Below are 20,184 nucleotides of genomic sequence, written 5' to 3' on the forward strand. Positions count from 1 at the left end.
ACTGCATTTTGCAGCTGCTGCCTGCTTTCTGCAAGGCATTTTGCAGCACCCGCTCTGCTTCTGCATGGGGTTTGCAGCCATCCAGGTGTGGTGCATTGCTGCATGGCATTGGGCAACTCCCTGTCTGGTTTTGCATGGCATTTTGCAGTTGCTGCATGATTTCCGCACAGCATTTTGCAGCACCTGCTCTACTTCTGCATGGGGTTTGCAGATACTCAGGTGTGGTGCATTGCTGCATGGAATTTTGCAGCTGCCCGCCTGGTTTTGCATGGCATTTTGCAGCACTCGCTCTTTCTGCATGGCATTTTACAGCTGTCCATGTGTGGTGCATCGCTGCATGGCATTTGGCAGCTCCCTACCTGCTTTTGCATGGCATTTTGCATCTGCTGCCTGCTTTCTGCAAGGCATTTTGCAGCACCCGCTCTATTTCCATACAGGGTTTGCAGATATCCAGGTGTGGTGCATTGCTGCATGGCATTGGGCAGCTCCCTGCCTGGTTTTGCGTGGTATTTTGCAGTTGCTGCATGATTTCTGCAAGGCATTTTGCAGCACCTGCTTTATTTCGGCATGGGGTTTGCAGATACCCAGGGGTGGTGCATTGCTGCATAAGATTATGGAGCTGCCCGCCTGGTTTTGCATGGCATTTTGCAGCAGCCGCTCTATTTCTGCATGGCATTTTGCAGCTGTCCAGGTTTGGTGCATTGCTGCATGGCACTTTGCAGCTCCCTACCTGCTTTTGCATGGCATTTTGCAGTTGCTGCGTGATTTCTGCAAGGCATTTTGCAGCACCCGCTTTATTTCTGCACAGGGTTTGCAGATCCCCAGGGGTGGTGCATTGCTGCATGGGATTATGCAGCTGCCCACCTGGCTTTGTGCGGCATTTTGCAGCACCCACTCTTTCTTCATGGCATTTTGCAGCTGCTTTCTGCATTGTGAGGCGTCCCCTCAATCTCTGCATGGCATGTTGCAGCACCCACTCTGCTTCTGCATGGGGTTTGCAGCCATCCTGGTGTGGTGCATTGTTGCATAACATTGGGCAGCTCCCTGTCTGGTTTTGCATGGCATTTTGCAGTTGCTGCATGATTTCTGCAAGACATTTTGCAGCACCCGCTTTATTGCTGCACAGGGTTTGCAGATACCCAGGGGTGGTGCATTGCTGCATAGCATTTTGCAGCACCCACTCTATTTCTGCACGGCATTTTGCAGTCACTGCCTGATTGCAGCAAGGCATTTTGCAGCACTTGCTCTATTTCTGCATGGCATTTTGCAGCTGCTTTCTGCATTTTGCAGCATCCCCTCTATCTCTTTGTGGCACATTGCAGCACCAGATCTGCTTCTGCATGGGGTTTGCAGCCATCCCAGCGTGGTGTATTGCTGCATGGCATTTTGCAGCTCCCTGCCTGGTTTTGCATGGCATTTTGCAGTAGCTGACTGATTTCTTCATGGCATTTCCTAGCACCCACTCTATTTCTGCACGGCATTTTGCATTTGCTTTCTGATTTCTGCAAGGCATTTTGCAGCACCCACTCTATTTCTGCACAGGGTTTGCAGACACCCAGGTGTGGTGCTATTGCATGGGATTATGGAGCCACCTGCCTGGTTTACGCATGGCATTTTGGAGCTGCTGCTTGATTTCTGTGCAGCATTTTGCAGCACCTGCTTGATTTCTGCACGGCATTTCGCCGCACCCACTCTATTTCTGCATCGTGTTTTCCAGCAACTGCTATTTCTGCATGGCATTTCACAGCACCCACTCTATTTCTGCATGACATTTTGCAGCCATCCAGGTGTTGTGCTATTGTTGCATGAGATTTTGTAGTTGCTTTCTGATTTCTGCATGGCATTTCACAGCAACAGCTATTTCTGCATGGGGTTTTGCAGCCACACAGGGATTGCCCTATTCCTGCATGGGGTTTTTCAACTATTTCACTGTTACTCCACGGGATTTTGCAGCTGCATCCTGATTTCTGCATGAGGTTTTGGTACTGATATCTTATTTCTGCATGGGATCATGCCACCACCCAGGCATTTTGCTATTGCTTTTTAGGATTTTTTATCTGCTACCCTATTTTTTCTGTGGAACCTTGCAGCAACTGCTTTATTTCTGCATGGGGTTTTGCAGCTACCCAGGAATCGCCCTATTTCCACTTGGAGTTTTGCAACCATTGCGCTATTCTGCATGGGATTTTGGAGCTGCATCCTCATTCTGAGGATTTTTGCAGCTGCCTTGGGGTTGCCCTATCTGTGCTTAGGATGCTTTTGCATCCTTATTCCTGCGTGGGATTTTGCAGCTGCCCAGGGGCTGCAAAATGCAGAAGCTGAACTCATTGGGTTCGGTCCCTGAAGCTGGCTGAGGATATTGATGCATTTTGCAGCAGCGGATGCTCCGGGGAGGAGCGCGTTTTTAAGAGAGGCGATGCGCACGGAACAGAAAATGGGAAAAACACCCGGAAACGGAGATTTTGGGGGCTTACCAGCCAGCATCTTGTGCACGGGGGGGGTGACGTCCGCCTCGGCCAGCTGCTCGTAGCTGGTGGCGTGGTAGAGGCGCACCTGGGCGCTGCCCTGCAGCGCGACCCAGACGCCGGGCCCCGCGCTCACCATGCAGGTCACGCTGCGGCCGCTGTCCTGCCCCACGTGGAGCGTGTGCTGTGGGGGACAGAGCCACACCGATGCCACCCGGAGCCTCTGGGGACCGTCCCCAGCCCCCCCTGGCTCGGGGTGTGGTGCTTGTCCTACCTCCTGCACCAGCGTGGCCGTGTTGAGGACGATGACCCGGTTCTGGCAGCCGCACCACAGCTTCCCCGCCACCGCCACCATCTTCGTGATGGGGCTCCCCGGGGAGCCCAGGGACAGGGATTTGGAGTTTTGGGGGTCCCAGAAGCGACCTGTAAGGACAGTGGGAAGGGTTTATAAAGCACCAAATCCCCAGCTTGAGCTGGTTAGGGGGGAAGAGGTGGCTGGAAAGGTCCTTGTGGGATGCTGATGGGATCCCCTTTATAGGGCAGGTGGTGTCCTTGGGGGGACACAGTTGTCAGGGCCCATGTGCTGTGAATTTGGGGTTGTCCGTTCAGCATCCCTCGAGGGAGGGCCCTCCCTGGGGACACAGAGGAGCTGCAGGAATCCAGAGCATCCCCTGCTGGGACCCAACAACCCCATATCCAACCTCACCTGCCTCCCGCTGGTACGCGATGAGCTCCCCGTTGGCCAAGGACACAAAAACTTGGTTATCGAGGTATCTGCGGGAAGAGACCAGCTTTGAGAGCTGCTGCCGGGCCGCCCCAAACCCATCCCGGGGGGCCAAAAAGCCTCCTGCCCGCTTACAAGATGCACATGACGGAGGCGGCGTGCTGCATCTTCATGCTGTTCTTCCTGTTGCGGATGTTATCCGAGGACTGGTACACGTGGATGCTGCGGAGACGAGGCAGAAAGACGGCGTTGAGGCTCCCCTAAAACCCGGGGGAGCCTCAATCGAGGTCCCTCCTCGCCGGGCACGCACCAGCCGTCCTCGGTGCCCAACCACATGGAGCTCTGGTAGGCTTCAGGGTCGAGGCTCAGCAGGTCCTCGAGGCTGCCCCGGGTGAAGGAGCCGCGGCTGGAGCGCCGCAGGGCTCGGCCGTCCGTGGGGCTCTCGCCGTGCCGGCTCTGCCCAAAAGTGGTGGCGAGGGGGAGGAAACCGGGCTCCTGCTCCTCCTCCGAGCTCGTCGTCTCCGCCGCCGCCTCCTTGCAGCTCGGGATTTCCTCGTCTGGAAGGGGTAAGGAGGAAGGTTGGGTGGTGAACACCCAGCGATGGCCACGGGGATGGGGAGGAGAGCACGGGACGTTGCGCCCCGGGCTGTCGTGGTGATGTGGGGAAGGAGGGATGGATGCTGACCCCAAAACACACCAGAATTTACCCAAAACGGGGGACAAGCTGCTGCCCCAACAGCATCACAGGCTCCAAATTAGGACATCCCTATAACTTTTCCCAGGGCTTCTTCAGCTTAAAAGGCAATGGGAACCCCTTTTTTTTGCAATGTGCAGATTGGGGACCGACTGCTGGGACAATCAGCGCTGCCCACCGTTTTGGGGCAAAACAATGCATTTTCCTTAATTAGGGGCCAACGGGGGCGACTCACTGCCGAAGCTGGAGGAGATGGTGGAGTGGCTGGCCTGGCTCTGCAGCGTGCCCGAGGGGCTGGGCGAGGACTCGTCGTCTGTGTCGTCGCTGTCGAAGGGCACCAGCTCCCTGTGGGCGCTGTCGACGGGCTCGGAGAGCTCCAGCGACGAGCCCGAGATGGAGATGTGCAGGCACTGCTGCGGCCCCGCGTCCTCCAACTGCGCCGGGGCCGGCTCCGAGGACGGGCTGGCCACGGGCTCGGCGCGTTCCCTGCCGCGGGGACAGCCGCAGCTCCAGCACCGGGACGCGGTGACGCCGGTGCCGAGGGCGCACGGTGCCGGTGCCGTACCTGTAGGCTCGTTTGAGGCCGGGCACGGAGGCGATGCAGAGGATCCTGGCCGAGCAGACGGCGATGCACGCCTCGACGGTGGGCTCCTTGCGGATGCTGAGCAGGCAGACCTGCCCCACGTAGCCGTCGCTGTTGCACACCCAGACCTCGTGGGCGTTCTCCGGGCTGCTGTGGCTGGGAGAAGCACAAGAAAACTGCAAGGGGGCAAAAGACAAGGAGAGGTCACTTGGGAAAGGCAGCAGCAAGGCGGCGGCAAGCTGGCATCCCGATGGCCAAGGGGGATGCTTAAATAAAACCCTCCCGGGGAGGTCCGGGAGGGGCAGGAGGACCAACCTGCATCCCGCTCCTCGTCTTCATGATGGGGATGGCCTTGAGGAACTCCGGGTCCAGGCAGTTTTTGCTGGAAGCTGGGAAAATAAGGTGAGAAGGAGGTGGTTCTGCCAACGTCGGGCATGGTGCTGAGCCCATTGGGGCGTCCCACCCCGCGTCCCGGCCTTACCCAGCTTCTTCTTGGCGTCCTCGAAGGCTTGCTCGAAGCCGAGCCGCGCGTCGGGGTTGGGGAACTCGAAGATGAAGGACTCGGTGCCGTCGGCCTTGGCGGCGCTCAGCTCCACTTTGTTGGGGGGGAAGGCCATGCTGAAGGACAGGGACTGCTTCTCCGCCAGCTCCCGGTGGATGGCGGCCATCAGGTCCTTGATCACGTCGTCCAGGCTCTGGGCAGGGGGACGATGGCATCAGGATCCAGCGAGGACACCCCAGCCGTGCGCCCACGTCACATCCCGAGCATCCTCTGCAGGGCTGGTGGCAGCTGGCCCTTTGACCATGGCCACCAGCCCTCCCAAGGTCCTTTGACCATGGCCACCAGCCCTCCTAAGGTCCTTTGACCATGGCCACCAGCCCTCCCAAGGTCCTTTGACCACAGTCAAGATGCTTTGACCATGGCCACCAACCCTCCTAAGGTCTTTTGACCACAACCACCAGTCCTCCCAAGGTCCTTTGACCAGTCAAGGTCCTTTGACCACAGCCACCAGCCCTCCTAAGGTCCTTTGACCATGGCCACCAGTCCTCCCAAGGTCCTTTGACCACAGTCAAGGTGCTTTGACCATGGCCACCAGCCCTCCTAAGGTCCTTTGACCATGGCCACCAGCCCTCCCAAGGTCCATTGACCATGGCCACCAGCCCTCCCAAGGTCCTTTGACCACAGTCAAGATGCTTTGACCATGGCCACCAGCCCTCCTAAGGTCCTTTGACCATGGCCACCAGCCCACCCAAGGTCCTTTGACCAGTCAAGGTCCTTTGACCACAGCCACCAGCCCTCCTAAGGTCCTTTGACCATGGCCACCAGTCCTCCCAAGGTCCTTTGACCAGTCAAGGTCCTTTGACCATGGCCACCAACCCTCCTAAGGTCTTTTGACCACAACCACCAGTCCTCCCAAGGTCCTTTGACCAGTCAAGGTCCTTTGACCACAGCCACCAGCCCTCCTAAGGTCCTTTGACCATGGCCACCAGTCCTCCCAAGGTCCTTTGACCAGTCAAGGTGCTTTGACCACAGCCACCAGCCCTCCCAAGGTCCTTTGACCACAGTCAAGGTGCTTTGACCATGGCCACCAGCCCTCCTAAGGTCCTTTGACCATGGCCACCAGCCCTCCCAAGGTCCTTTGACCACAGTCAAGGTCCTTTGACCATGGCCACCAGCCCTCCTAAGGTCCTTTGACCATGGCCACCAGCCCTCCCAAGGTCCTTTGACCACAGTCAAGATGCTTTGACCACAGCCACCAGCCCTCCCAAGGTCATTTGACCACGGCCACCACGCCTCCAGGGGACATCCCAGCGGGTCCCATGGGGGACACCACCACCGTGGCGCTGTCCCCATACCTGGTGGGGAAAGCTGAGGGTCTCCGACAGCTTGCTGACTTGCCCCAGCGTGTTAAGGTCCTCGTCCAGGCGGCTGATGCTCTTCTGGATGCTCTCCCTGTTGGTGGCTTGCGAGGCACCTGCATGGGGACATGGCCACATGGCTTTAACCCCTTCCTCCCCAGCACCCTACACGGGAGCCTTGTCCCCAAATTCTTTTAGCCGGAGCGGTGCCACCTCCAGCTATGGGATCCCTTGAGGCCATCACCCTCAGCTGGGGGTGAGCAATGGGTTTTGGGGTGTGAGGACGACAGCAGGCAGTGACAGACCTTTGACGATGTCCACGTCCTCCAGCGGCAACTTCCAGAGCAGCTTGTACTTGCTGGCGGTGTCGATGACGCTGGCCGCCGTGTACCTGCGGGGCAGGGGCTGGCTAAGCCTCACCTGCACCCGGGCACCATCCCCAGCACCCTAAAACCATCCCAGCCCACCAGGGACACCCCGAGGAGATGGGATAACCCCAGAGAGCTGCGATGGGAGAGGGTAACCGGCTGGGTGTGCCCCCGGCCACGGGGCGCCGGGGTGTCCCCCGCGCCCGGCGGCACTCACAGGCTCATGGAGCTGCGGCGGAGGGAGCCCGACTTGCGCTTCAGCGTGGTGCACACCAGCAGGTCCGTGAAGAGGAAGAGCGAGCGGTCCTTCTTCCCACCCACCGCCTTCTGCGGGGGTGCAGGAGACACGAGGGTGAACGCTGGTGGCACCCACCCCTGCCTAAGTTTCCCCAGATGGTGCTCAAAGGAGCCCATGGGATGCCAGGACCTCCAGGGTCCCCACCTTCAACCCCTCTGTCCATCCCTGAACCCAGGCTGCTGCAGGTTCTCCTGGTCCCAAGCCCATCTCATCTTTCCCCATGCAGTCAGGGAATTTTTTGTCATCTCCTTCCACACCTCCCTCAATCCATGTGTGCGTCCATCATCTGTCTTTCATCATCCATCCTTTCCTCCACCCATCCATCCCTCCATCTCCATCCATCCAACCAACCACCCATCCTTCCATCCTTCCATCCATCCATCCATCCATCCATCCATCCATCCATCCATCCATCCACCCACCCACCCACCCACCCACTCATCCATCCATCCATCCATCCATCCATCCATCCATCCATCCATCCATCCATCCATCCATCCACTCATCCATCCATCCATCCATCCACTCATCCATCCATCTTCATCCATCCATCCATCCATCCATCCATCCATCCATCCATCCATCCATCCATCCATCTCCATCCTTATCCATCTCCATCCATTTCCATCCATCCATCCATCCATCCATCCATCCATCCATCCATCCATCCATCCATCCATCCATCCATCCTTCACCCATTTCCATCCTTATCCATCTCCACCCACCCACCCACGGCTCCCCACGCACACTCAGCCCTGCTCTGACCCACGATCCCAGCCACCCCCTGCCCCGTTTGGCGCTCAGCACCACTCTGCTGCCCGGGCGGACACGCCGTGGGGACAAGGGACATGATGCCACCCCGCTCTTACCACTTCCACCACCATCTCCTGGCGCAGGAACCTGCGGAGCGGGGCCTGGAGCTGTGGGGACGAGGAGGTTCATGAGTGGCTTCATCCCTGCCCCTGCACCCCCCTGGCACCGAGCTGTCACCCTGTCCCCTTCCCAAACCTCCCAGCAAGTAAGGATGAGGAAAGCAGGATCTGGACGAGAAAACAAGTGGCCCAGCCTCGTTCAACCCATAAAGAGCAAAAATGGCTCATTTTGGGGCAAAAGGAAAGACCCACCCCGTTGGCGTTTGGTGCTGGGTGTAGGTGCAGCACCCTTGGGTGCAGCAGGGCTGCAGAAAGGCTCGGCCAGGCTGGGTGTCCCCAATTCCCCGCAGCTGGCACCCCCATCACCCTCGCCCACGGCCACCCAGGACCCCACACCGAGCCTCCCCATCCGTACGTCCTCCATCCCTTCGATGTGGGACTCGATCTCCTGCACGATGCGGGCGTTCCTCTCCACCTCCTCGGCGCTCTTCATCCCCTTGTTGATCCTCTCGGCCACCTGCTTGATGTTGCGCTGGGCGTCGATGAGGAAGGGGTGGTCGGGGTGGTCCTCGGGGGTGTGCTTCAGCAGGTCCTGATGTGGGGACACCGCCGGGATGTCACCGCGGCGCCACCCCCTCGCCGAGCCCCCCCACCCAGCCATGGAGGTCTGGGGGCGCACCGAGCTGTGGATTTCGTGTCGAGGGAGGAAGAAAGGGCTGGGAGGGACGGGACGGCCCTAAAAGCTGCCCTTAACGAGGAGGGGGGGATGAGCCATGGTCTCACCCGCTCCCAGGACGGCACGGACCCCGTCCCGGCGCCGCTCCTCCTACCTTCACCAGCAGCTCGTACCGCGGGATCCTCTGCACGGGCTTGATCATCAGGTCGGACAGAGCCTGCTTCTCCTTGTTCTCCCGCATGCTTTGCTGCAAAAACAGCAAAAAAATAATCAGTGGGGACAAGGGGACAAGGACGGGCCCGTTAGGTGGGACACGCCGTGACACCAGCCTTGGACCTGCAGCAACAACACTTTGGGGTCTTCGGCACTCCTTTTGACACCCTCCGGAGTGATGCTGGCTCACCCCACACCACGTTCCCCACAACAAAAGAGGCTGGAAAAATCCCAGTTTGGCCATGGATCACCAGTTTAATCCCATTAACCCTGACTCTGCCCCACCAGTGGCCCCCACACCCACCTCCAGGAACTTGATGAACGCCGGCCGTGCCTCCTTGGCGATCCGGACGGCGTCCTTGGCGTTGAGGAAGTTATCGATGTAGGCGGAGTAGATGTTCACCAGCACGTCCTTGGAGAACTGGAGAAGATTGGGGAAAAAAAAGAGGCAAAAAAAGGGGCTCGGCACGGGGCTCCCCCACACCTCCGGGCACGTTTGGGGCCGGAGGAGTTGTCCCAAGGGTTAACGGCGCCCGTGTGGGATCTGCCCAGGCTCAGCTCCCCGCCTCGATGCCTGAGCCCTGACATTGCTGCTCGAGGCAGAAACGCCGAGCTGCAGAGCCCCCGTTAAGCTAAAGCAGACCGAGGGCCTGGAGATCGTCTCTCCCCATCCCCGACGTGGTTTGCCCGTCCTTCCGTCATCCCCCTGCTCCCCGCTCCCGGGTTTTTTCCCTGCCAAAAGCAAAGCCTGGGCGCAAGGGGGGAGCTTCGGGATGGACCCTTCTCATCCCCACCCCGCTAGGGGATGGGGGTCGGGCCCTACCGACTGCACCAGGAGGTCGCCCACTTTCTGCTTCTCGTGCCAGTTCTGCACGCAGTCGTGGATCTGCTCCAGGAACTGCTCGTGGTGCTCCAGCAGCTCGGGGATCTGGTCGAAGATCTCGTCCACCAGGGACGGGTCGCACAGCAGCGAGTTCTCCGGCTGCTTCAGCGGCTTCATGTAACCCTGCGGGGAAGGGTCAGCGCTGGGGCACCCACTGGTTTTTTGTTTCCACCTCCCCAGGATTCATTGTTCAACCCATTTAAGCACCGGGAACCACAGCATCCTGCAGCAGGAGGGTCCCTGGGGAGCCCAGACAAGGTTTGGGATGCCAGAGGAGGCATCAACCCTGGGTCCTGCATGACTTTGGGGACCCATCAGAGGGACCAGACCAGCAGTTTGGGCACCCCACTTCTCCTGGACCCCATCCCACCCATTGTTTCTCCATTTCAGTATCGGGTTTGGACAAGGAACCTTCAAAGCACTTTGTCCTCTGTCCCCCAGCCATGGCCTCAATGGTCTCCAACCCTTTGCTGTCGTGAATTTTGGTCCCCTCTGCGTTATCCAGATGGGAAATCGGGGCAGAACAACCGAATCTGCTGGTTCTTGGTGGGATTTAGGGTGTTTGGGACCAGGAGGGGCTGAACCAGCAGGGTGGATGTGCTGGGTCAAGCTCTGGAGCACCACCTCGCCCACCAACCTCCCTTGGCAATGGTCAACAAGTGATGCTCGGGGGCAGCAGGGCTCTACAAAACCAATTTCCAAGTGGTTCCACTTTCTCAAGACCTCCAGGACACGGGGAGCTGAGCAGCGAGGCCAGGACCCACTCGGTGCTGCTTCGGGTGCCCCCATCCGAGCCGGCGAGGGAGGAATCCCCACCAAGGATGAGGTTCCCCAGGTTGGTGGTAGACATCTCACGGAGACCCAAGTTAGAGGGGTCAAATCCTTCCCAAAGCTCCAAACCCAACGGGGCCAACACCTCCAGAGGGAGCTGGGCTGGGCCAGATTTGGTCCCCGCACCCCACCCAGCACGAAACTGGGCGAGTGGGGGACCAGATGGGGAGAAGAGCACGAACAGTTCCCAGAGACCAGCACAGACACCTTCTGCCCATGAAATGTGCACAGTTCCCCCAAAATAAGACCCAGACCAGGCTCCTTTCGCCCCTCCGAGCCAAATTCTGCACGAGGAGCAGCCTTGACGGGGTCCTTGGTTCCTGCACACCATCTGGATGGGGACTTCTTGGGAACCCCAAGCCAGGTGTTGGGATAATGCTCAGGGGTTGGAATTAGCTTGGTTAAAATAAAAGGGACCTAAAAAAGTCCCTGGCCCATGGCTGTGGGAGCTGGAGCAGAGCAGAAAATGAGGGGGGTGTCGGGGATGGGGTGGGTTTGGAGACCCCCGGTGCAGGACACGCACCAGTGGGGGCCCCAGGGAGGGGTTTTGGGGAGCGAGCATGGGAACAAGCTCAGGGACACGACACTCCCCAGGTGACAGCTGATCTGGAACAGTTATGGGGTTGATTTGGGGGTGGAGGTGACCCCACACCCCATCCCCAGCAGTGCTGCTTTCCAGATTTCTCCCACCACCGGTCCCGCTGTCCCCAACACCGCCACCGGTCCCCTCCCCATCCCAACACCAGGGCTCCAAATTCAGGTCCAGGGGACGCTCAGGAGGAAGGGACAACCCCGCTGCGACACCCCCGGACGTCCCCAGTGGGGTTTTTCTCCCCGCCGTGCGCCCCGTCGAGGCGGTGCCGGGGCCACCGCGTGTCACCCGCCCGCGCCCCCTCCGCGCCCCCTCACCTGCATCAAGGTGCGCAAGGACTCCACGTAGGACTGCTCCGTGTCCAGCAGCGTCATGATGACGTGCTTCCTCATGTCCTACACGGGCGGAGAGAAGCCAAATGAAATCGGGGCGATCCGAGGGGCCAGGGGGGAACCCGGCGGCTACCTCGGGGCGCCGAGGCGTCCCCTCCGCTGGTGGCGCAGGGGGGGCTGTGCGAGCACGGGAGCCCGGAGCTCGTCCAGCTCCCTCTCCACCCCGATGGAGGAATCCAGGAGGATTAGGAAGTACATGACACCGAGCGCACAGACGCCTGGTTTCCTCCGCGCCCGCGTCAGGAGCTCTCACAGCCCTACATGGGTCGGTGCCGGCGGCCTCCTTCTCCCCGCGCTCGGCGCGGCCCCGCGCCGCAAATTCCTCACGGCCCCCGAGCACCCGCGCTGCTCCCGGCCGGCCCCAAAGCCCTGCACCCCAAAGAGGGGGCTCAGAGGGTGCAGGGAGGAAGGGGGTGGGGGTCTGGGTAGCTGTAGGGCTCAGGGACCCCCCCCAGAATGCAGCACCCATGGGGGGTGTCCCCAAGTGCCGTCCAGGCTGCAGCTCAGCCTCAGGGCAAGATGGTCCAAGGGTCCCAAGTGGCGACACCCCAAAAGTTTTGGATGCAGGGATGGTCCAAAGGCCCCACGCACCAAAATTTTAGGGTTTAGAGATCGTTCAAGGACCTTGCCTGTGAGAAACCCCAAAATGTTTAGATGCTGGGGTGCTCCAAGGACCCTTGGTGCAGAGAAACCCCAAAAGTTTTTGATGCAAACAAATCCCAAAGGCTCTGGTGTGAGATGCCCCAAAAGATTTGGGTCCCAACATGCTCCAAATTCCCCACACCCCAAAAGTTTTGAGTGCTGAGGTGCTCCAAAAACCCCGAGCGCGGAGATGCTCCAACAGATTTGGGTTCAGAGACATTCAAAGGGTCCTAAACAGCAACAAAACCTTTGGGGTGTTAATGGAGACACCCCAAAACCCATGGGGGCAGGGACCCCCAAAAACCCTGCCAGCGGAGATGTCCCAGCCCTCTCCAGTGCCGTCCCTGTGCACCCCCAAAATTGGAGGGATTTAAGTGGGGATTTATTTCCCCTCTCCCAGCCCCAAACTGCGCCCCACAGCCCCAAACTGCACCCCACAGCCGATGCCCATTCCCTGTTCCCCACGGGGACACGGGGCACCCCAAATTTCCAGGGCATCCTCCCCAGGTGCCAATCCTCCCCCCCAGCCACCCAGCACCCGAGGACGGAGCCGTGCCTCAGTTTCCCCACCCGCACTCCAGGCTGGGTTCACCCCTTCTCCACCGAGCAAGGAAGGAAAACATTATTTAGGGTCAAATATTTTGGCGATGGGCTCGATCCTGCCATGGGATGGGCACAGCAGGGTGCTCACCCCCGACCCTGCCTCATTTTCCCCCCAGCAGCTCGTGGCAATGCTCTGGGACATTTTTCCTGTGGGATCAGCGAGCTGAACAGGCTCAGCACAGCACCATGGGTTTCAGTCTGGGGGATTTTACATCTGGGGGATGAGCCCCAACCATCCCAAAAGGGATTTTTCCAGCTCTTATGGTTGTTATCCCGGGGGGAAAATTCCCGCTGGGATGAGCAGGAGCTGGGTGCAAGCCCCCACCCTGCAGGACCAGGCAGGATGCGCCCTGTGGGGTTTTGCCCTCCACCTGCTCCCGCTCCGATCCCAAAACCCCGGCCTCATCCTGCATCCCCCGGAGCTGCTCAGCACCCTCGGGGACCACTGCCAGGGGATTTGGGGGCACCTCCTCGGCACCGCAACCCCCCCCCATCCTCATGCACATCAACGTGGGGGTGTGTGTGGGGGGGGGGGAGGGTGCACGCATCCATCCCCTATCCCCCCCTCCAGCTTTTCGGCTGGGAGCCCCCCCAAAAAGCGGGGGCGGCGGGATGAGGATGGAGGCACGGTTGCCACGGCGATGGTGGGCCAACCCCCAGCGGCTTTCTCCCCACGCACGTGTCCCCACCGTGACGCAGCCGGACCCCCTCCCCAAAAAAATAACCCCCCCTCCAGCATCCCCAAAAGGACCCCTCCATCCCCAAACCCAGCCCCGTGCCGGGGTGTAGGGGCGCACAGGGGCACGGAGGGGTCCCCCCCCTTTTTGTTGGCAGACCCCCCCCTTTTAATGGCATCACCTCGGGGCCCCCGCGGCCCTTCTCCGGCAGCTCCTCGGCGGCCCCCCCGAGCCCGGAGGCGGCGGCGAAGGCCGCGTCGATGCCGTCCCCGATGTCTCGCATGTCCTCCAGCGCGATGGTGAACTGCGCCAGAGTCCTCACCATCTGCAGCATGCGGGTCCCGGGGTCGGTCCGTCCCTCGCGGCCCAAAAAGGGGGGGGGGGGGAAGGCAACAAAAAAAAAAAAAAAAAAAAAAAAAAATCTGGCTCTACCAACCCCCCCCTCCCCAAAAAAACCCCAACGTTTTCCCTCCCCTTCAAAAATAATAAGGGTGACGCCGCGGAAAAGCCGGAGCGCTGCGGCGCGGAGGGGAGTGAAGTGAAATGGAATAAGGAATGAAATGAAATAAGGAATGAAATGAAATAAGGAATGAAATGAAATGAATGAAATAAATGAAATGGAATAAATAAATGAAATGGAATAAATGAAATGGAATAAAGAAATGAAACGGAATAAATGAAATAAATGAAAGGAAATAAAATGAAATAATAAAATGCGATACAATGCAATACAATACAATGAAATAAATAAAGCAAAATAAAATAAAATAGAAGAGAAGAGAAGAGAGGGGTCTATTTATAGCGAGGTGATTCCGTATGAAAAAAATCAAATCATAATAATAATAATATAAAAAAAAAATGGATCCCTCCCGCGGAGAGGCTGCAGGCGGCGGGCGGCGCGTAGCGTGCGTGCGTCCGGGGGCGCGTGGCGGTGGCACGCGTGGTCCCCGGCCCCGGGTGGTGCCGAGGCACCGGCAGCAGCGGGGAGCGGGGTTGGGAGACGGGGGCTGAGCCTGGCGCCGTGGCCGTGCCCACTGGCGCACGCCGGGGAGAGATGGGGGGGGTTTTGGGGATGATGCTGGGCTCCGTTGGAAGGTTTCCGTGGGGTTTTGGGGGGTGCTGGGGTTGGTTTTGGGGTTTGGCACCCCCACTTTGCTGCGTTATGGGGTTTCCATCATTTGCAAGCAGGGTTTGGGGTGCTGGGGCCCCCTCCCCAAGCGCAGCACTGATTTCAGGACCCATTTTCTTCCCTTTCCCCCCCCCCCCAAAAATAAAATAATAATAACACACAACACCCTGTGGCACCCGCAGCCCCGCTCGCCGGGCGATGCAGCATCCCCGCAGCCGCTTGCAGCGCGCTCCCCTCCTGCTTCGTTAATTAAATCTAATTAGCCGCTTGCCCGTTCCCACAGCAACGGCGTGCAGCAGGGCTGCGCCCTACTGCTGCAGGCAGGAAATTTCCTCCCGGCGCCGATCCCATAGCACCGAGGGGACCCGAGGGGGGGACTGGGATGGGTGCGTGGCAGGATGCGTGCCAGCCCTTGGGTGGCCGGGGCTAATTAATGGCGTTTGGGGTAATGAGGCTGTGCGCAAAGTAGATCCTATGGCCGCTTTTGCAGCTCCCCGCTCTCACCGTCGGCTCGTTTTGGGTGAGATCAGGGCCAATCTGGGGCCATCTGGGTTGCAAACCCGGACCCATTCCTGTTGTAACCCCAGACACGTTGGGATTATAATCCCAGACCCCTCTGGTTTGCAATCCCAGACCTATCCCACTTAAAACCCTGGACCCCTTTGGGTTGCAAACCCAGAAACATTTTGGTTGAAATCCTGGACCCATTTGGGTTGTAATCCCAGACCCATTTAATTGCCAATCCCAGACCCACTGGGGTTGCAACCCTAGACCTATTGGGATTACAATCCTAGACCTATTGGGATTACAGTTTTGGAGCCATTTCAGCTGCAGTCTTGGACCCATCTGTGCTGGACCCAAATGGGCTGCAATCTCAGACCCATTTGGGATGCAATCCCAGATGCATTGGGATTATAATCCTGGACCCAAATGGACTGCAATCCCGGACCCACTGGGGTTGCAACATTGGACTCACCCGGGCTGCAGGAACGGACCAGTCTGAGTTGCAACATTGGGGCCATTTTGGTTGCAGTTTGGGGTGGACGGGACCTTAAATACCATCCCGTTCCACCCCCCCTTCCACGAGCAGGGACACCTCTCACTAAATAGGGTTGCCCAAAGCCCCATCCAACCTGGATCCATTGAGGTTACAACCCCAGACCCATTTCAGTTACAATTTTTGACCCATTTCATTTTCAATCCCAGACCAATTGGGGTCACAATCCAGAATTCACTGGGGACGCAATCCCGGACCCACTGGGTTTGCAATCCCAGATCCATTGAGGTTGCAATCCCAGACACATTGGGGTTGCCATCCTAAACCTACTGGGTTTGCAACCCTGGACCTACTGGAATTGCAGTTTTGGACTCATCTGGGTTGCAATCCCAGACCCATTGGGGTTGCAATCCCAAACTCACTGGAATTACAAACCTGAACCCACTGGGGTTGCAGTCTTGGACTCATCTGGGTTGCAGTCCCAGATCCATTGGGGTTGCAATCCTGGACTCACTGGGGTTGAAATCTCAGACCCATTGAGGGTTGCAATCCCAGATCCATTTGGGTTACAGCCCTGGACCCATTCCAGTTTCAACCCCAGACCCATTTCATTTGCAATCTCAGAACCATTGGGGTTGCAGCCTCAGACCCAATGGGGTTGCAGTCCCAGATCCACTGGGATTCCAGTCCTGAATCCATTGGGGTTGTAATCCTGGACCCACTGGGGTTGCAATCCTGGACCTACTGGGGTTTCAATCGTGGACTCTGCTGGGTTGCAGTCCCAGATCCATTTAGGTTGCAGTCCTGGACCCATTTCATTTGCAATCCCAGACCCACTGGGGTTGCAATCCCAAACCAACCAGAGTTGCAATCCAGGACCCATTGGGGTTGCAGTCTTGGACTTGGCTGGGTTGCAATCCCAGATCCATTTTCCTAGACCCATTTCATTTGCAATCCCAGCCCCAATGGGGTTGCAATCCCGGCCCCACTGGTGTTCCAACCCCAAACCCATCAGGTTGCAACCCCAGACCCATTTTGGCTCCAATCCCCAACCCCTCATGGCTATGGCCCCATTCCCACGTGCGCTTCACCCCCATCCCTTTGCTCCCCCTGCAGCAAAACCCTCGAGCCCTCCCCGGCATCACAATCCCAAGATCCCCATCAATTTATTCAACCCCATCGCAGGCTGCGTCTTCCCGCAGGAGTGGATTCTCCGCTGTCTACTATTAGGGTTGAGCTGCTTGAAAACCTCCTGGCACGTTACGGGGGAGGGAGGACAGGAGGAGAAGGGCTCAGCCCCGTGCCAAACGAGGGACCAGGGGAGGAATGGGGCCGCATCCCGCTCGCTTTCAGCTTTGGAAGGGAAAACCAAAGGCTCGGCCCGGCCGTCCCCGCCGGCTGCCCAGCCCGGACCCCCCTGCGCGCGGCCCGCAGCCCACAGGAAATTCCTGGGAGTGTTTGGCCACTCGAGCAGCTCAGCCTATTTTTAGGGACGTCTAAAATCTGAGCCGGCTATTTTTAGAGCGGCTTCTTTGTAAACACCTTGAGACTTCCTCTCGGGTGAGCTTTTTTTTTTTTTTTTTTCTTTCTTTTTTCTTTTTTCGGAGCCCGGCGCGTTCGATCCGCCCGTGCCCTCCTTCCCCCGGGTGCCTCCTGCCCAACCCCAAACACTCCAAATCCTCCTTGGCAAACCCGCTGGCATCCCCCCAGCTCTTCCCTCTGCCTGCAGGGAGCGGGCTCCCCCCTGCTTTGCCTCCTGCCGAAGCCCAGGAGCTCTCCGAGCCTGCTCTGCTTCGTTTTTTAATGCTCTGATAGCAGCTTTGGGGGGGCATGATGAGGCCAAAGAGGGTCTGTGGGGTCTCAGATCTATGGGCCAGCATGTTCCAGCTGGGCACATCCCTACTAACACCACCCCGCATCCCTCTGCCAAGCCCAGCAGCCAAGGTGCCAACCTCCCCGTTTTGGCACAGGGGAAATCCTCGTGGAACAGCAAAATCCTGGCCAGCAATGCCAATGTCCCCAGCAGCAGCCGGCCTCCGAGCTCTCAACCAACCCGAAACCATCCAATTTTCCAGAAATTGGTAAAAATATGAGGCCAGGTACCACCAGCAGCAACAAACCCTATGGCCCCTGCGCATCCCCATGGTGCCAGCTGCCTTTGCACCCCGCGTGGGGACCCTGAACGTCCTGCAAGCCTCACTTTGGGGCAAAATGTCCTGCTTTGGGTAAAAACGGAGGGTTTCAGACCGTTTCGGGAGCAGGGTTTGTTGCTCAGGGCCTCCAAAGCCGTGCTGAAGAGGAGGGAGCCCTGCGTCAAGAGAGGCAATATTCCTGCCACCCCCTCACCGTGTGCCAAAATTAAAAAGCAATGGAAGAGGCGCGAGAAGAGGTGCCTCTCCCCGCTCACAGCCTGTCCTCAGCTCCGCAAATAAACCGGGAACTCTCGAAAGAAAAGCCAAACCGGAGCAAAGCGACCCGAAACCAAGCCATCTCGGCACCTCGAGAGTCCCAGTTTGCAAGGAACTGGTGGGAACTGGGAACCCTGCACACCTCGGCTCTCCTCGGGGCAGGTCCCACTAGAGGGAGCTGGGACACAGCGAGAGCCACCGGCTTTGGGGACAGTCCCCTGCCCCGGGGAGCACCCCAAACCTCTACCTGCAGAGCTTAATTAACGCTTTATTTCCCCAAAAACATTGAAAAAAATAAAAATAAAAATAAAAGAGGTTCAGAAGCGTGCTTCCAGCCAACTCAAAGCCCTGCACCCAAGGGCATCTCCCCGGCGCGCTCAGCTTGCTCGCGCAGCTCCGAGATGCCCAAAGGCGCTCGATGCACGCTGGCAGCCCCCGTGCCAGCAAAATAACCCCAAATCTCCACCTCCAGGCCCCAAGTTTTTTTTTTTCCATCAGGGAATTTCAACCACCCAGTCCTAATTTTTGAATAACGAAGCTGTTTCTGTCCCCGGCTGGATGCCGACCCCTCGCTGCCTTCTCCGCCAAGCGCTCCTGCAGTTTCTCAGGCTAACCCGAAGGCCAGAGGAGGGTTTTTTTTTTTTGAGTTTTTATTTTTCTGGAGGAAAGTTTGAGGGTAATTCAACGAGCCGTTTATGGGGCCGGCGGTTTGCAGTGATGTGGCTGATGTGGAAACCCAAATAGCTCAAGATGCTGCCATTAGGTCCGATCCCGTATTTCCTCCATCGCCCCGTTTTTGGCAGGAAAAGCGCTCGGAAAAATCCCGTTACCTCCTCTCTGGATGCCCAGAACCAGAAAGTTTCACTGGGCTTTGTGGAGCTTTTGGGGCGAGCCCTGAAACCAGCCCAGCCCTTTTCTGGCCCATCTCTTCGGGATGGGTTTCCCGGAGCCAGCAACGGGGCAGCAGCGTGGGGCTTCCCGGGGAGCACGGGGGGCCGCGCGTTTTGCTGCAAAAAGCTGCAAAATCGGGGCAGGGAGCTGGTGGCCAGCATCATGCACGGCCCTACTATCCATCCGGGGGCTGCCTTGGCTCCCCGGGCGGCCGCTCGCCGTTCTCCCACGGGTAAGAAGCATCCCAGGCGTTTTTGCGGTGCGTAAAAGTCTCGAAAGGAAACGGGAGCATAAATCAGGAGCCCCGCTTCGGCTCAGCCTCGGTTACTAATAATACCCCCGTGTTTATTCGCAAGCCCTCGGGCTGGAGATGTTTGCTTTTGCCTCTCGGCCGCGGTTTTTCCCAGGCTCTGGTGCTTTTTGTGCGGAGATGCTCCCATGTCGAAAGCCAGCGGCCGCCGGCAGCGGGGCCGGGAGGAGGAGGAGGAGGAGGAGGAGGAGGAGGAAGGAAAGGAGGAGGAGGAGCAGCGTGGCTTCGGCCCCTCCACCAGCAAATGGATGCGCTGCGGGGTCAGCTGCTGAAATCCCACTGAGCAGCCCCAGCCCGCATCCTGTCCCCTTTTCCCAGGCAGAGCCCTGCTGAAAAATCGCCACCGCTTTTTGCTTTTCCCAGCTCAGCTCCAACCACGCCGCTCTTCCCGAGTCCCGTAGCCCTCCACGAGGCTCGTGCCCGGGCTCGGCGTCCCCTTTACCAGACAGAAAGGATTGCAGTTGTCGGTGGGAGGCGGAAAAAGCGCCGCTTTCCCGGCAAGGCCCATGTGATCCCCGGCCATAAATCGCGGGGAAGGAGCTCGCATTAATGAGGGAGGCCGGAGGGGCTGGCTTAGCTGCTCTTTTCCCTTCTTTGACTGCTGGGCTACGGTGATTCATCCCAGGAGGACGCGGCCCGGCTGTCATTTTTTCTTTTGAAGTGTGAGAAAAAGCCAGATTTTTTTAAAAAAATAAATAAATAAAAAAGGAGATGGAGCAATTTTGCCGGGATGTGAGGAAGGGCGCTGAGCACCCCGCGCCACCCCGGTGAGCCGGGATGGGGCCGGGGAGAAGGAGGGAGGCTCATTTCCCGAAGGAACAAAAACTCATCAGGCAAACACGCGGCGGGGCAGCAGGGCTTTTCCCACGTGGTTTTAATTGAAATCAGGGCCTGCCTTGCTGGGAAGGGCTGCGAGGGGTTCTCCTGCCCCTCTCCAAAAATTTTAGCGCATCCCGCGGCATCCTCCTGTGCCGGACCTGTGCCGGGACCACCGCTCCATCCCCAAATCCAGGCTCCATCCCAAATCCAGGCTCCATCCCATCCCATCCTCCTGGCCACTCCGTGATGCTCATCCC

At 58.5% G+C, this 20,184-nt stretch overlaps 1 protein-coding gene across 1 annotated transcript in view; it reads right to left on the reverse strand.

Annotated features, from left to right (window-relative positions):
• ARHGEF17 (Rho guanine nucleotide exchange factor 17) overlaps nucleotides 1-20,184 on the reverse strand; it is a 37,208-nt gene that overhangs the window by 4,121 nt on the left and 12,903 nt on the right. The window contains exons 2-19 of the mRNA XM_068689885.1: nucleotides 11,377-11,454; nucleotides 9,577-9,759; nucleotides 9,058-9,174; nucleotides 8,695-8,787; nucleotides 8,280-8,456; nucleotides 7,862-7,912; nucleotides 6,912-7,021; nucleotides 6,632-6,717; nucleotides 6,324-6,442; nucleotides 4,948-5,161; nucleotides 4,782-4,855; nucleotides 4,449-4,642; nucleotides 4,119-4,369; nucleotides 3,500-3,746; nucleotides 3,325-3,411; nucleotides 3,172-3,239; nucleotides 2,740-2,888; nucleotides 2,475-2,649 (exon numbers count right to left, since the gene is read on the reverse strand). Coding sequence (XP_068545986.1) covers nucleotides 2,475-2,649; nucleotides 2,740-2,888; nucleotides 3,172-3,239; nucleotides 3,325-3,411; nucleotides 3,500-3,746; nucleotides 4,119-4,369; nucleotides 4,449-4,642; nucleotides 4,782-4,855; nucleotides 4,948-5,161; nucleotides 6,324-6,442; nucleotides 6,632-6,717; nucleotides 6,912-7,021; nucleotides 7,862-7,912; nucleotides 8,280-8,456; nucleotides 8,695-8,787; nucleotides 9,058-9,174; nucleotides 9,577-9,759; nucleotides 11,377-11,454 — 2,473 coding nt within the window. The remainder of the gene's footprint in view (nucleotides 1-2,474; nucleotides 2,650-2,739; nucleotides 2,889-3,171; nucleotides 3,240-3,324; nucleotides 3,412-3,499; nucleotides 3,747-4,118; nucleotides 4,370-4,448; nucleotides 4,643-4,781; nucleotides 4,856-4,947; nucleotides 5,162-6,323; nucleotides 6,443-6,631; nucleotides 6,718-6,911; nucleotides 7,022-7,861; nucleotides 7,913-8,279; nucleotides 8,457-8,694; nucleotides 8,788-9,057; nucleotides 9,175-9,576; nucleotides 9,760-11,376; nucleotides 11,455-20,184) is intronic.

The sequence above is a fragment of the Anas acuta genome, chromosome 1 (genome assembly GCF_963932015.1).
Source record: "Anas acuta chromosome 1, bAnaAcu1.1, whole genome shotgun sequence".
In the NCBI taxonomy this organism is placed as follows: Eukaryota; Metazoa; Chordata; class Aves; order Anseriformes; family Anatidae; genus Anas; species Anas acuta.